General features: G+C 41.9%; 1 protein-coding gene across 5 annotated transcripts in view; it reads right to left on the bottom strand.

The window, feature by feature from the left end:
• Positions 1-16,972, bottom strand: part of DIDO1 (death inducer-obliterator 1) — a 47,121-nt gene that overhangs the window by 17,580 nt on the left and 12,569 nt on the right. For 4 of the 5 annotated variants that reach the window (XM_027881609.1, XM_027881612.1, XM_027881610.1 and 1 more), the window contains exons 3-7: positions 15,315-15,419; positions 14,127-15,027; positions 13,517-13,835; positions 10,634-10,846; positions 9,638-9,863 (exon numbers count right to left, since the gene is read on the bottom strand). In XM_027881609.1, the coding sequence (XP_027737410.1) occupies positions 9,638-9,863; positions 10,634-10,846; positions 13,517-13,835; positions 14,127-15,027; positions 15,315-15,419 (1,764 nt within the window). Of the gene's footprint in view, positions 1-5,878; positions 6,628-9,313; positions 9,864-10,633; positions 10,847-13,516; positions 13,836-14,126; positions 15,028-15,314; positions 15,420-16,972 lie in introns of those variants that run through there. The other variant, XR_003570998.1, reaches the window with a different exon arrangement.

Raw genomic sequence — 16,972 nt, 5'->3', positions numbered from 1 at the left:
TGAGGCCAGTCTTGAACAGAGCAGAGGCAAATATCCCAAACGTGCACACTGGTAACTCTGCAGGAATTACTCTACTTCCATTCTTCTTTTCCTGGTTTATTTTATTTTCTGCACAGAACAGTACCCTTTCAGGCAGGTGGGACAGCAGCACATTCTGTGACTTATCACGGAAAGGCAGGACAGCACAGCTTGGCTTTCAAAGCAATGACAGTAAATGTCAGTTCTCACACATTCAGTTCTGGTTTGGTTTACAGCAGCAGAACAACTGTAAATTTGTACTTAACCCTATATCCCCTCTCTTTTTATGATTACTTCAAATTATTTAACAAAATTACACTGATAAAAATAAAAATAGAACTACTTTATGCCCATCAGATGTTGTATATGAGAACTATAACCACACCACCCACCTTTGTTACAAACAGGTATATCGCAGTCAGAATGTGAACTTGCAAAATAAATGAATGAATGAATGAATGAATGTACTAGTACAAAGGTAGATTGAAGTTCCCAGGGTTGAAGGTCAGCAGAATCTGTAAGGTCCAAGGAGATGCAGAGGCATCCTTTACCTTTAGCCCGCCAGGTACCATAATGACTATTTAGAAAGGATTCTAGAGGTGTGTAATTCCGTGCTTCTTTAGCCAATGGAAAAAATGCAAATAGTTGATAAGTGTCATGCAGAGCAGTTTCAAGCTACTATATCCCATTTACAAGTGTCTCCCTAGCAGGGCTTGTTGGCTCGAGAAGTGGATGGTACATTCTGCACTATGTCACAACGTGGCTCCTTCAGTGCTTCAGAACTACCAAAGACCTGTTCAAATGGACAGGACGCAGCAGGATCTGATGGACACTGTCCAATCGTGCACATTTTGATAAAGAACCCAGTCTACTTAAATCCTATGTATGCAAATAACCTGTAGATGAACCTCATCTCAACAAACCCTCTTATCCTGTTTTGACTATGAGAAACCAGAATTTTTGTCCTGTTTTGGTTTTCAGTGATAAGATCAATGTGCTGCCACATAATCAGCTGAAGGAACTCACTGTGTCCTACACAGGTCTTGGATCCAACGCCCAGGAGCACCCAGAGGACCGTGGGGAAGGAGCAGGACTGGTTCTTCAGGTGGCAGCTCAACCCACAACACAAGCACGGCCCAACAGCTCACAGCACCTCCCAACAAGAAAGGGAACGTGGCTGGTATGTGTTTGAAAGCATTAACATAAAAAACTCTTTCCAGAGAGCAGTATTTCAACACTAGGGGACGGGACGTATCATGGCCCAGGGATTCCCTCAGAGCATGATTTCAAAGTGCTTGGCCGTGAAGTCCACAAGCAGCTTGAGGAAAAGGCACAGACAAAACTACTGTACACATCAGTCATTGTATTTTATACTGGGGGGGGGGGGTTGGTCTTTCCATCACTAGTTCCAGTGTAACTACAATAAGTGCTCTTAAACAAATTTAAAATAAAAGAATGAGAAAAGCACTGAACATCAACCTACCCCACCCAAGAGAATAACAGGAGTTTTACCACAGGCAGAAGATCAGTGCCAGAATAAGGCAATGAATGGCTCTTCTACTCAGCACTTTTAACACACAGGTGAAATGCCTGGGCTTGATGTCAGAAACTGTTAAACTATTTAAACCAAAACATTAATTCCTATTTGCCCCCTTTTGTCCCATGGGCCACTTGTTAGGACAGGAACTGGATCCTTACTGACTGGAGAGTGGGGTGGGCAGAAGGGATCCAAATGGAGCTGAACCAGCTCGTTCCCAGGGTGGAACCCAACGAATCCTCCGGCAGAAACCAGCACATGCCTCCCAGGCTTAAGAAACAGCATTACCGTGGTACATTCACTACAGACAGCAGTAGGATCTCTCCCACCAGATGTCAACAGACACAGAAACCCTCCCCTGAGGAAATTCCCCATGCAGCAAAGCTAGAGACATTACAACACACAGCAGGACAGAACTGCCACATCATCTGCTGTACAGACGAGCCCAGCGCTTAAAGGTACTTGTGAACATCTCAACGCGGTGTCGCAGCAGTGCCGTGCAGTTGTGGAAGCCCCATTCAGCAGGATTTCCAGTGCAGGGCTGCTGAGCTTTGCATGAAGGATGTGCAGGCTCTAATCACAGTCCCTAACTGAGAACTACAGGTTGTGTTTTACACCACCAGCACCCATGTTATCCAAAGGAAACTTTGCTTCTCCTCTGATCTTTCAAAAATACTTCTGTATAGCATTCAAGCCTATTCTGGTTCTTTCCCCCTTTCCCTCTCCACCCAATCTTTCTTTGGAAGAGTGGCTTTTAAAAGCCACTTCAAAAACTACCCCACCACCACCCCTGGTTTCTATTTAAATTATCTCAGATGTGACGAGCTGTTTTGCTGGAGACACGATTTAGTATTTTCAATTTTTAAATACAAGGAGAAGTGTGATACTCCTTGTATAGTTTTAAAATTATTCAAATCACAGTTCTTCAAAGAACTTTTAACTTCTGGCTCTAGGTGATGCTAAAACTATTAAACGCTGTGTAGTTAAACCTGAAGAGCCCACTTCACAAGGACTCTGGTAAGGCTGGTTTTCGGTGCACTATTGTCTCTGGTGTCTAGTACCATCTGAACATTTCCCTGTGTTCTCTTCCATCTACAATAATCTACTTTTTTCCTCCCCGAGGGTGAAATTCCTCCAGGCAGCGCGTGAGGAGCCGATGGCTGCATCGCATCCAGCTTGCGCAGGACCATCCGCAGTGGGAACACAGGCCCAAGGGAGCAGGATGTCAGGAACCCAGACCTCGAGGAGACACTGCCCAGCACACAGGCAGCCCAAGCATGTGTGGGTTTTACTGTTCCTTTTCAGACTTCTCTGTCACTAAAATACAGAGTTTTAGGGAAAAAACAAAACCAAAACCCTACAACTAACTTTCAGGCTTGTGCACAATATACGAGTTCATGTGGCAACAACAGTAAGGAAGGCAGCAATTCACATTTTTCTTTAACAATAAATCATAAAAATCCACAGTAGGAATAATGATACCTAAGAAAGAGAGAACAGCTCTTTGTGATCCACCTGTCCAAAAGTGAATAATTTACTACACTTTGAAGGATTTGAATGTCCTTAAAGGGAGGGGGCAGGGGGAGGGAGAAATCACACTAATGCAGCATCACAGCTGTTAAAACCCCCAAAATAGCTGTAAGAAAGTTCTCCACAGCCTGTGCAAGGCCGGACAGCGCTGAGCAATCATGTACTGCGAGAAGAGCTGATCTCTACAGAGGCACCTGCACTGGCTTTCACAGCAGCCAAACCTCTCAGCAGCTGAGAGGAAGGCAGGTGTGCAGAGCCCAGCACAGGCAGTCAGTCACCTGCTCAGGAACTGCCCTGCCAGCGCTCTGGGTGTCACACAGCTTGGCCTGGGAAGTCCCGCTCGGTCCCTCGGCTCCCGTGGCTCACACGCAGGTGGCTGCAGTGGCCGTCCCTGCGCCGTCGCTCCAGCGCTGCCGTGTCCAGTGCGAGCGGAGGGAAGGTGAGGACAGCCCACTCTGGCAGAGTGCAGCACAACAGCACAGGCTCCTGGCCTACAGAAGATGAAATAACTCTCCCCTCTTAACTAGTTACCCAAGAACTGCATTTCTCCTCTGTAAAACTGCTGAAGCAGAGGGTGGGCAGGATTTATCAACCTTAGAACTGGTGTTGTTCAACAGCTTCCCTCTGCCACTCAGCTCTGTCCTGAGTGGACTTGTCCGACGCAGGTGTGACCCTTCCTCTGTGACTCGTGACAGAAATAACCTGAACAGAGCAGATTTTAACCAAACCCCTCCACCCTGACACAGAGGCTGACACCAAGCTTTAATCCACAGGTTCTTTCGATGTGAAACCTTTTTGATGCATTACCCAACTTAAAAATCTGAACGAAAGACACAGGTGAGCTGGTGCTTTAGCTGTCAGTCCTAAAGCACTCCACAGTGGGAAGCTACTTACCAGTTCCGAGCCGTCCCCCGGGAGCAGCTGTGCCCTGGCCCGGGCTGGGGCCGCAGTCGCAGCCGCCGGGTGCCCCTGAAGCCCCCTCTGGTGGCACCGAGTACCGGTGCCCGCGGCTGTGCAGGTGAGGGGCTCTGGAACCGCTGCAGCTCCTCGGCTGTTCAACTGTTCCAACACCTGCTTTTGCTGGACTTTTGGTCATCTCCCTTTAAACACAGCTTAGTGCTACTTCTAGTTCAGAAGTGTCGAACTACTCTTAAAGCAGTTTCAGTGTTAGTTTTCCCTGGAAACTGCCCACAGAACAGGTCTGCTTCCACTTTCAAGACTGAAATCAGTTTATTGAACACTCGTGTCTGAGGTGTGCTGCCTGCCCTGCTGCTGTTCTCCTAAAGACTTTATCAGCTCTAATTTGCACTGCAATTAAGCTGTGTGCCAAGCCTTTACATTCAGGCACACAAAGAAATTAAACCTGTCTTTAAAGTAATTTAGGAGACTCAGAGAAAGTGCCTGCCGTTTCTGTGGTGATTTCTCTGCACTCAAGCAAACCTGTAACTCTAAGCTCATGCAAATCTGTAGCTTTGGCACACAAGCTTTATTTTCATCTACATGAGATTATAGTGATCTATCTGACCTATGTTACACAACTGCATTTTTAATACTACCCCCGCTCCGAGTGAGAGAAGAGGCACTATGTGCTGCTGCAAAAAAAGGGCTTATTTCCCAGACAGTTCATGGATTGTATCATCACTCCTTGCAGGGACAGGCCATCTTCGGGTTCCAACTTCAGCACAGATTGGACACAGCAAATCAGCAGCAGACTTGACTCAAAGTGCAAGTGAATACCTCAAAAAAACCCTTTTATTTGGGGACTAGCAAAGAACTTTTTCACTGGCTATGCAGTCAAGTGAGCAAGTTCAAAGAACTGAAGTAAAATTAGTAAAAGAAAGCAAAACAGCAAGAGGGTGGTGAGTGTTTTTAATCAAACTTTCATCACTTTCAGTGTTGATGACAAGAGATAACCACCCTCATGTGCATAGTGCCTCTGTAAGTGATACCAGGTTTCTGCCCCCCATCCCTTCCCCTCAGCAATGGTTCCTCACTGAAGCCAAGCACCCCTGATGGCAGGAGTGTTGGCATGCTGTCTCCAAGTGCCTCGGGGGTGTTGGGTGCTTCAAAATAGTAACATGCCAGGAGCAGGGACCAGCCTTCCTAACTTAAAGAGACAGCGCAAAAATCTTCTCATGGCCGAGCCCCAGGGCAGGTGTAACATACCTTGCAGAGCAGAGAAGGGGAGCTCCAGCGGTTCACAGGCAGGAGATGATAATGGCTCCCCAAGGATCCCACTGCTCCTTTTAACTGGCTGGGTCCCAGGGGATGTTGGCTTCAGCAGCCACTACGGTCTGCCTCGCTCCACAGGCAGGGCTCAGGCCCTGAGCCGGCCCCTGGGCCAGCACAGCCCCCAGGCCAGCACAGCCCTGCCAGTGCCACGATGGGAGTTCAGTACCGGAGCTGCCGTGTTACACCAGCCACTCCTGTACTATGACCCTTCCAAAGCCAGAAGTTCTCCAACACGAATTTCTCAGAAGTTCTGGCAGACTCATCTTGGGTATGCTGGTCGTTATTTGGTCTTGCAGCAGCCTTCCTGAAAACTCCTCTAGTTACAAAGGTTTAGGCCAGGCCTACACACAGGGCAGCCACATGTCCCAGAAATGGCCAGCAGCAAAAGAAATATTATATTTTATTTCCCTGGTACTATTCAATACTTAATGCCTCTCAGTATGGACCTACATTGCAGAATATAACATTAAGCAAAGACACCTTGGTTTTCTAGGAGTTAATTCAGGTGCCAGAAATAGTTCAGTTACAGGAGTATGGAACCTGGCAGATCCTATTTTTTTTCCACGGAGTAGCACTCAAACCCAAAGGCATCCAGTTTAACTACAATCAGTCCTTGCAGACAAACATACATATGGCTTAAAGTATATTTTACCTAAATTTTACTTTTTAACAGTTAAGCTAAACCAAGAGCAGTATATCCACATCCACTGCACTCAACTGAGTCACACCTTCAGCTGGTGCAATCTTGCCCAGAGAGCAGCGCTACACTGGCACCAGCCCGTGGGCACACAAGGCCTTACTTTCTTCACAACAGTACTTACAGCTCCCTACACCACTTTCACACTGAGCCACAACTCCTGTCTTTACTGCACTCTATTTTCCCCCTACTCTCTTTATAGTGGTATGTTTTCTTTCTCTCCTGCTCTTATTACAGAGAGAAAGAGAAACAGATACAAGAAAAAGCATACATAAATGATGCATGCTATAATCCTGGCATTTCAATATGCACATTTTGTGCTGGTGGGGTATCCCAGGATCACTGCATTCCCTTTACAAAGTCTCCATATTTTGTTAGAGGTGCACAGGAACCAAGGTGTCCAAGATCTTTAACTATACAAGCAAACACTATTCACTTTGTGAACAGCTTGAGTGCAGAAAAGTTCAGCTGCAGAAGAAATAAAAAAAAAAATCTGAAAGGGAATAACAAAAGGAAATTTTTCATCACCAGAGTCAGGGCTCCCACTTCCAGGAGGTGGCAGCGTTGTCTCTTCTGGAAAGCAGAAGCGAGATCGCAAACACTGTGGTTTTCTCTGAAGGAAATACTTCCCCTTGCAAGTCCCACTCATTTCCAACTTCTGTGAAATACTGATGCCAAGGAAGATGGTATCATAAATCAATTTTCCTAATGAAAGTCAAAGTAGCTCTTCTGAAAGGAAATGTGGCTCATACCTAACTGCCTCTTACATGTGTAGTTCAAATACTGCCTGCAACTTTAAAAGTACTTGTATTTAATATTCACTTATCAAAGCAAGTTCAAGGTATTTCCCACTCTAGTTACCAGATGAATCAAACAGATTATTTTCACTGGGCACATAAAGATGATGTCATTAATGACCAGTGTCATAATCAGGCACCAGGTTTTGGTGTACAAAGTCATATCCAAATACAGCCCTAACTCATCCCCCTAAAAAGACACAGAAAAGGAAGAAACACAAGCTAATGGAGTAACAGAAGAAAAAACCCCAACACTGTTCTAAATAACTGCACAGCACTAGCACTAAATATCCCCTTTTTTTTAAATAAATGCAGAGAAGTTGGAGTACAGGAAAAAGGGGGCCTGGTGGTGGGCTTAGATGCAAATATACTACATGCTCCTACCACCCAGTACTTCTTTAGAAGTGGCTTGATTTTCTTCTTGGTACTATTTAACAAAGCTACTGTCTCATGCAGTAACAAAATCTTCCATCTGACAAGTACAGAGTAAACGTACAAACTAAATCTATGTCTGAAATGATAAACTGACTAGTGGAAAAAGTATTACAGACAGTAATTCTGCTAATCATGGTAAGTTTCCTTAATTCCTAAAAGGCCTCATGCACTCAGGTTGCAAATAAGGATTTACTGAACACGGCTGGAAGCTCTGGGAGAACACAGGCAGCACCTGAAGCATTGCATTTGGAAGGATCCCATCCTTTGCCTCCTCTGGACTGCAAGTCCTTCATTACCAATGTTCAGAAATACTCATTTCTAAACAGGGAGTCACTTTAAGATGTGTCTAAACGAGACTAAGTATTTGGTCCAATAAATGCGTTTTCCTTGGCAGATTAGCTCAGACTTCAAGGAGTTCTTACTTTTAGATACCTGAAGTGAGAGAACTCTCCTGAATTTCCCTAATGCTGTTAACTTGTAGGTTTTGAACAGCTTATAAAGATTTTTAAAATAAATAAAATCTGGCAGAATGCCCTTGCAGATGATGCACTGGCAGCTTCTCAGGAAGATTAAAGTTCAAGTTCATTCATAAAAAAAGCAGGACACATCCTTTCATGAATACACAAGACAGTTTAACTGGGCATTTAGCACAGAGACCCCACATATCAGTGCAACTTACCTTCTTAAAAGCAATCTCAAGTTCTTCCTTGCATTTGATATAAGAGTTCTTCATCACACAAGCTAGGTTGTTCTCTAGTTGTTACTAATACATATATATATTTTGGAACCAGTTTAACTATTTAGTTACAGGAATCCAGTTTTCTACTGGAATTGGTTAAATCTATAAAACCTAAAGTGTGATAAAACTTCAGAAAAACTCCCCTAAAACCAACCCTCAATCTTTCTCCCTCAAAACCTGTATTCCTGTCTACTGGGAAAAAAAAATCAAAACCTATAGAAAAAGGACATTTTAAGTGAGATGGTTCTATAGACACCTGTAATTGCACTGAATAATCTTTCTCTCCTAATTTCAGTTATGTTTAAAACACTACTTTTTTTTCTGACAAAAAAACTAGTTCCTTTAAAAGAATCTTAAAAAAAATGCAAGTTAATTAAAATATCTACCTTCAGAGAGTTCACCATAAAAGAGGCACAAGGCCTAAATAAAAAAATGCTTAACGAGAAATTATAACCCGATGAGGACAGACAACATTAAAATATACCTGGTATGTCTACTATGTACTATGATAATGAACAGAAATTTAGGTTGGCTGGTGTTCCCTCAGTGTTTAAAAAAATTGTAACTAAAAAAATATCTTAAATATGACTTACAACATTTAAGTGTTCACTAACTATGTTTACTTCTGAAAATAAAAAGCAAGTTGGCTGAAGTGTGGTTACAAAGCTGTGAGAACTGAATTTCTGAATTCATTAATCTTCCAGTGAGTAAACATGAGACACCAGGTCGTGTGGTTTGTGACTGTGATATGTCAGATTTCATCTGAAGTTTCATAACGGCATTATAAAACTACTTAGATGAAGTCAATCAAAAAATGTCATAAGTAGAAGGACTTGCTCAGGCTTCAAAGCAGTATTTACTTACCTTCATATGAGTTACAAGGATGCTACTCAAAACCTGCAAAAATATGCAAGGCAATACCCCTGCCCAACATCCACCTGAGATGTGTTCTTGTGTGTGTGGGTAACGTGTGGAGTATGAACACAGAAAGGGAAAAAAAAAAAAAAAAGAAAGAAAGATAAAAAGAGTTCTGCCTCCCCCCCCAGCATAAAAGTAAAGAATGGTCCTTAAATTATTTCATGTAAGGAAGAAAAGCAGCAGGAATATACTTGACAGCTAAAAGCTGTTTGCAGAAGTGTCAAGTATCGCTGGATACCACGTTGGAGATTTCATTCTCGGCACCAGGCACTGAAAATGCAAGACCTGAGAGACAGGTGCCAAATCTAAATTACAAAAATACAGTTCAAATTAGTACAGGCAATCGCTGATTCACGGTGCACACTGCACAACCTTCTTGTAAAACTTAACACAAATGTATCAATACTTACCTTCCAGATTAGAAACAGATACTGTCTCTATGGGAAAAAATTTCAAGCTTAACCATGTAGTTTTCATTCAGAAATCAGCTGGGTAGATCAACAGGCTCTTAATCATACAACTGTCATATGATACAACTGAAACTTCTAAAAGTGTCTCTCATTTGTGTGTATCTGTGTGCGAATCTTTGAAGGTGGAGAAAGGCAGCTTGGTGCCAGAGCAAGAAAAAAAAAAAAACAACCCAAATCCTTAACTCCCTAGTCTTGCAGAGCCAAGAATGGATGGGTATTCAAAGAAAACATGATTATTCAGGAATATCCCTATGCCATACATACATTTGAACAACAGTGCAGGTGAAATGGCAGCAGTCCTTTCAGGCTTTACAGCATTGTAATTATGATCGCTGGCCCAGGACGGTGTCACAGGTTCTGCTGGTGGCTCTCTAGCAACAGGTTGAGTGTTTGCCTCAGTCTTGGCCACTGTCACAACAGTCTTCTTCATGTTCACCTCTCTTTTTTCAGGTAACTGTCTCTTTTGGTTGGAAAGTGGTTTGATACTCGCCTGTATAATTACAAGTAGTTTGATTACTACTAATAATCAAATATATTGTATTTTACAAACATGCAGAGATACAGTTACACACAGGTAGAACAATTTCTTTTATAGTAAACTCCTCCAAAGAACCTGAAATGATGTAACTGCACATTCAAATTTATAAAGCAAAGGTGATATACAGGGTAACTTCAGCAAAAGGGAATGGTAAAGAGACCACTTCAGAATAACAGTATTTATCAACAGACTGGGGGATATTTGTTTCTCTGAAAAACTACCATCCACTTTTTAGTGGTTTTAAAAGTAAAAGAAAGCTCTGTTTTTGTTCTTCACAAAGCACACATAATATACAGTCATGTCATTTCACAACTCACAGTAGTTCCAAATTACTGTCCAAACCCCTGTAATTTAGAGTTTAAAAAAGTAAAATAATTTGAATTAAATTAAAATAAAAAATATGTACTGCTTATACTTTCTTAAAGGCAAATTAATTTGGAATTAATTTTTTTTAAAGTGCATTACCATCTAGAATACATTTGCAAGAAACTATCCCCATCTAGAGGCAATTAAGATGTTTTTTAAAAGTGACAGGAAAACATTTTACTGTCAGAAGAATTAGACAACGTTGGTACCACAGAAAAAGGCAAGAGAACAACAAAAGAATAATAAAAAGCTCCTCTTCAATGCAGGACTTGGCAAGTTTGACTCAAAAAAAGAGAGCACACAGAAAAGCCACCGAGCTTCGGGACAACTGTCCTGGATCACGAACACAAACTTACCTGCTGCTGAGATTTTGGCATGCCAGGTTTTTCAGATTTTGGTTTGATCTTCTCTTTAGGTTTTGGTTTCGCATCTTTGCCAGAGCTCAGAATCTTCATGGTGGCTGCAGCGTGTTTGAGAATGCAGTCATTGCTGCAGTACACGGATTCGGGCAGGGCCACGTTGAAACAGCCGGGCCCGATGCACTTGGATGCACCCGGAGCTTCGATCACCTACAGAGGGAAAGGGTCAAGTGAGCTCAGCCTTCAAAGAGGAAACATCAGGAATGTGCCTTTGGAACATGGGGAAATGCTTACACACCGTATGTGCAGGCTGCAGCTCTGTCAGCGACCTGGCAACTGCCAGTGTTAAAGTGACGGTCACTCAGGACCCAACAGAAACAACCCACACAAAGGTAAGAGTTTCGCTCTTTTAACACATTATTTTCAGAATGTGCTGTATTGTAAGTTGTCAGTCCGGCACTGAAATAAAGGAGACTGGCTTCCTAAATTTTCAAATCCCATAAGCACACAAATGCTTTTTGTCTGATCCTCTACATAATGTGAGAAATCTCCTTAATAAGTCACAACTGGTTTCTCCCCAGCAAGGTCCCCAAATCACACTTCATTTCTATATCCCCATCAGCTGCTGTCCTTAGCCCTGCACACCTGCAGGAGGAAGCACCCAGCTATTCAGGTGTACAGATTATTCTTCTCTAAAGACTTATCAATTTTAAATGTAGAAATCTCCAACTTACATAAAAAACAACCATTCTCCCAGATAACTTTCCATAGCCTCCTACTTCTTACACATTTAGAGGTTTGCCTGTGCAATCTGTACTTTCCTTCACTTAAAAACTGCTCTCCATTTCTATAGAAGTGTCACATATGAAACACTTCCTCTTCTAATGTTAAGATTCAGAAAATAGCACATTCCTTGAAAACAGAGTACATTAGGCCAGAGTCCAGAAATATTTCTAAGCTCTTTAGGCCTCAACATATCACCTCTGGATATTATGCTTTAATCTCTTTTCTAGTTTACTCACAAAAGTGACACAACTAACCTAACACTCACAACTACTGTAGTGCTAGACAACCTCTCCCCATCAACAAACTGCTATTTGTAATTACCAAAAGCAAGTTTTTCACTAATATTTCCAGTGAAATAAATATTTGCATAGTGGTTTTCCCCAGTCAAAGTCAGTAAGACAGCATTATCTGCTGCAGTCTGATAAAACCTGGAATTGAGAATTTTTCCCAAGAAACTGTTTATGCTTTAAAATACTTTTCCATCATGTACACTCTTAACTGATAGAGAATTATCAATTCATGTTCCCTAAGAACCACCTGAAACTTATGACTGAGCTGCCATAATTAACTGTAAGTGTTGATGTCTGTACTTAAAAAAATTTGTTGTTTTAATCACAAACCAAAACCCTGCAGCTATAGGTGCTTATGGACAGCAACAAAAAGGAGCCTTTCTCAAGAATTCTGATGTAAGAGAACAGATAAACTGAGGCTTGTTCAGTCACTGTAATGGAGTGATTTCACAGGAAATAGCAATGAACTTTATGCCCATAACAAACAGGGAATTTTTGCAGATCGATGCTGCTTTATACAAGTTTTAGAAGGATCTTAACTGAGGTATGAGGGACAGTGAGGGCTAAAACACACACAGATGTGACAGCTCACTTCTCTCAGAATATGGCACCACCTGGGAAACACAAGTAGGGCAGTTCCGTTCCACTGTCAAATGTCAGAGAATACCTAAAATATAAGCAGTTCTTCCATAAGAGGTGAAGGGTAAATGATAATTATGTTTCTCTTTCACTAACAGAGAGATGGCCAACACATTCAAGTACCTGGTCAGCACGTAAATACCAGAGATACTCGGCAGCAGAGCCAAGGCCAACAGCACTGGACTCTCAAAAACTTTTTTGTGTGTACAAAGAAGTACAAATGTATTTGAAAATAGTTTTGAGAACACTGTTTTCTACACATTTACCTTAAAATATTAACTATTTCTACACTGAACTCAAACTGTTTTGGTCTGTGCATTAATCTCACTGTGCTGCTATGGACATCCCTGATATTTATTCTAAGGATGATTTCAAAGCCTAAGGATTAGACATGAAAGAATAAATTCATAGAGAAAAAATATAAATTGCTGTAGCATTTAAACAGCAAATTTAAACATATTTTTCCAGGCACAGTAAAAAGAAGAGGGAATTGTTCAAGATGTTGGCATTACTACAGTAGTTTAGGCAGGACAAAGACATTGTAGCATGAAGTTTTTTTAATTCATGTACACTGAGCTGAAGAAGCTTCTATGCCTTTTCCAACTTAAACTTCTTTTAGATTTAGCAGTAATTCAAAATACATATATTTAGGTTAAAAAAGGCAGTATAAAAAAATTCTCTACTTGCTAAGAACCTAAAGCAGCATCAGTACAAAAATCAGAATTTCAAAGACTAATTGGAAGTACAGCTGGAATTAACTTTAACAGGCACTTGTCAGTGTTAAGTAAAAAGTTTCACTATCATTGAAAATGTCCAAAATTGTTTGAGATTATTTCAAAGACAGTATAACCCAGTCCAGATTTCTAATATTTTTTTTAAAAGACTACCTCATTATTTGACTTCCAAAACAGTATTTAGAAAGGGATGAATAGCACTATTTCCTTCCCCCTGTATAAAACTTTTAAATCCCTCACTTGAAACTAACAGTTGTGATTCCTGTACTGATGGAACTATGGATAAACTTCTGCTAAACAGCACTTTGGTGGGTTGCTCAGCTTCATGTTTAGCTTTAAAAAACCAGTTCAGATTTACAGCTGTACACGTAACTCATTGTCTCAATGCACTCAGTGAAACATGAAGAATAAGAAACAATTAAAATACTTACAGGTTGAAATATCTTGAGTTTTTTCTTCCCACTTGGATTTGCAGCTTTTTCAATCCTACCCTTGATCCCTTGGTCCTCAACTGATTTTTGTTCAATTGTTCCTATGCTTGTGAATTCAGTGCCATCCACACTTCCTTGCTCCGCTTTAGCTTCCTGCTGGTCTAGCTCTGACACAGGCTCATCCTGTCCCTGGAGAATGGTGCAGTTTGGACAGATATAGTCCTCACCATTCCTCTCCAACAATCGCCCTCGAGCCTCAGAGATACCCACGCAGTCACCATGAAACCATTCCTCACATCTATCACAACAAATCATAAACCTGGGGAAAAAAAACACACCAAGGAACAGTAAAACACTGTGAAATGAAAAGACAATTAACACTCGATGATACTTCAAGCAGCAGAACACAAGCAGCCCAACAAAGCACAAGTGCAGTTCTGCCTCACTGGTCAATTCTATATTCCTTCATATTCTTTTAAGTATTTGTTATAAACTCCCCCCAAACTTCAGCAAACCCAACAGCTCACTTACATACACTCAAAAAATAAGCATGAGCATTTGGTTTACTTTTTCATCACAGAACAATTCTCCAGTTGAACCCTTTGCCTACCTGTTGTTATGAGGCTGACGGCAAATACAGTACAGAGTGTTTGCATCGTAGATCTCGGACTCGGGTTTGCTTTTGGGCTGTTCTTCAGGCTCTTCATCTGTGGCCCCCTTGGCACCAAGGGCAGGTTTCTCCTCCTTCTGATCCTGGACATCTTCAGTGTCTTCCTCAGACACAACCACCTGACTTGCGATCTCAGTGCTGTCTGCAGTCTCAGGCTCCTGCTTGACAGGCAGCTCAGACTCAGCCTGCTTGTCAGCTGGGACATCACCTGTTTGGGTGGGACCTTGTTCTGAATTCCTTTTGTGGTTCTGTACATCCTTCCGTGCAGGTTTCTGCTCAACACGTTTCTTTCTCAGTCTATTCTGGAGTTCCTTTAGTGTTAACCCATCGCTATCACTATCAGAGGTAGCATCTTCCTCTTCTTCCTCTTCCTCCTCCTCTTCTTCTTCCTCTTCCTCCTTTGCGCGCCTGCTTTTAGGGCTTTTCAGATCCTTACAACTCCTAGTGCAGATCCTCCTAGTGACAGGTTTTGTATCTGGGGTGCTCTCAACACTATCTTCAGAAGCAGTTTCAGCATCTGTAGCTGGACCAGACGCTGCTTCACTGGAATCTTCCAGAGTAGTGGGCACATTCCTCCTCCCTCTGCGCCTCACTGTGGTAAGGAACTCCTCCACCCTCTCGGTCCGCTTTGGCTGCCGCCCGCTCCGCCGGAGGTTCAAGCCTTGCTGCTGCTGCTGTGGCTGCTGCTCACTGGAGTCCAGGTCGGCATCTCCTGCCCCCTCTCGCTTGGCAATTGTGGTCCTTCGAAAGCCCCACGTCTTCCTGAACTCTTTACTCGTGGGCTTGATAGACTTTTGTTCCTCCTCATTGCTTTGCTCACCTTTATCATCCAAAACTGATGCTAAAAACAAGGGAATTAGTTACTAAACTGGTGGTGAAGAAAGATGCTTTTCCTTAAAACTTTTTTTCAACGTGTTATTTTCTTTGTGATAATGTATTTATCTCCACCTCAAAACATATTTTCTTGTGAGTGTAATGCAACAGCAGCAGCAATCAAATACATCACTGATCACTGTGCCAGCAATATAAAGTTACTACAAACTCTTTGTTACTTAAAAATATATGTATATACATATACACACATAAATAAGCATATTTTCTGCTCAACTGGAAAGGATGAACTCTTACCAGGAGAACTATTTTCCATGTTGTCAGTATTAGGTTCAGATTCTAATGGTTCTGTGTTTACAGCTTGTTCCATAGTACGGGCAACACTGTTCCCCCTCTGAAATGCTGAAGAGAAACATAAGGTTGAAAACTCTGCTTCAAAAATGTTCACAAGCCTAAGTAACAATTAAATATTTTGATGTAACCTCATGATTTATTGTAACAAACACTCTACTTGTATTTCAAGCCACTGATGTTCCTTCAACATACTAAGTTAAAGATGTGGGTTTGGATATCACACTGACATTTTCTTGAGTAGCCTTATGATTTCTGGTATTTCTCCAAAAAAAAGAGAAAATCCTTCATGGTATGAACCCACTCCCTGGGGTTTGTCCGGGGAAGAACTCTATGGCAGTTCCACTCCTTACATGGACACAGGAACTATGCATGGCCCAGTGTCAATGAGCACAGAGCAAGGAGTCATCCACACAGACACAGTTCCCTTTCCAAAGGTGAGGATGGTGTTTGATATGAGTAACATCCTCTGGTGGAATGGAATGATTACCAACAGCAGATCAGAAACAAGGTAGAACCAACAGCCAGTTTTAGGAAACTTAAAGCTACTGCTGCTTAGATAATACAGGTTCTCCCAAAGAATAATGAGCTTTTGGATTTTAAATAAAATGGAAATACCCTAGTCTTCCTTATTAAAATAAACTAGGTCAATGTCTTGCCTATTAAATAGTTTAGCTGCTATTTTTAGGTTGTTTCAGAAACACTGGTGGGTATTCAGGTTGAAGCAACGCTTTACCCTCACTATTTATCTAACGAGGTTTATAGAATAAAAAAAATTATACAGGAAAATAATAAAAATCATCTCTCTGGAAAAATAAAACAAAAAATCTGTGTGGACTGAAACTTAAGAAAGGCTGTTCCTTGACATGGTTACTTACAAAAAGGTCTTCAGCCTATGTGCTCTACCAGAATCACCCCCAAAGAAAGAACAGATTCAGCAAAGAACCTCCAGTGGTCAGAGATGGAACCACAGCAAAAAGAAAATCTGTGCTGACAACAAGGATCCCTTTTTTCTCAAAAGTCTTTTCCAGCACACGAGCAGACTCTCTTATTTGAGAAGACAAAGGAAAGTGAGACAAATGTAAGATCTGCATCTGAAGTAACTGAGGGATAACCTGGTTTGAACAAGTATTTAAGTCCGTGTATTTCAGATCAGCTGCATGCCATGGAACTGCTCCCAAACCCAGCAGACACCGAGTTCTGCAGCCACTGCAATCCCTGCTCACGTGCAACTGCAGTGTGCAGTGCTAAGAACGGCTCAAAGAATGGCCTAAATGCCAAAAGTTATTCCAAAACAAAGAACACCCCCTAACTCTCCCCCCAGGAACGTATCTATACCTGTATCCCTGGCTAAGGATTTGCAGAGGTAAGCCAAAAGGGAAGATAAACAGAATTCCTAAGTATTGAAGATTCAGGTATTTCTAACAGTTACAGATCACAGCTACACGTTTTCAGAGGCATCCTTCAACAAGTTTCCCCCAGTGTTGCAGTGGATGCTGGGGATAAATGCCTCCTTATTCCATATGCTGTTGTGTCTTAACACAATCCCTCTGCAGTGCTATGAAAAAACATCCATGCAGATATGTTAAAAAAATTAACACTTC

The sequence above is a fragment of the Empidonax traillii genome, unplaced genomic scaffold, assembly GCF_003031625.1.
Source record: "Empidonax traillii isolate 1590-97213 ecotype Southwest subspecies unplaced genomic scaffold, ASM303162v1 scaffold91:size2966241, whole genome shotgun sequence".
Taxonomy (NCBI): Eukaryota; Metazoa; Chordata; class Aves; order Passeriformes; family Tyrannidae; genus Empidonax; species Empidonax traillii.
This window is presented reverse-complemented; position numbering and strand designations above follow the sequence as displayed.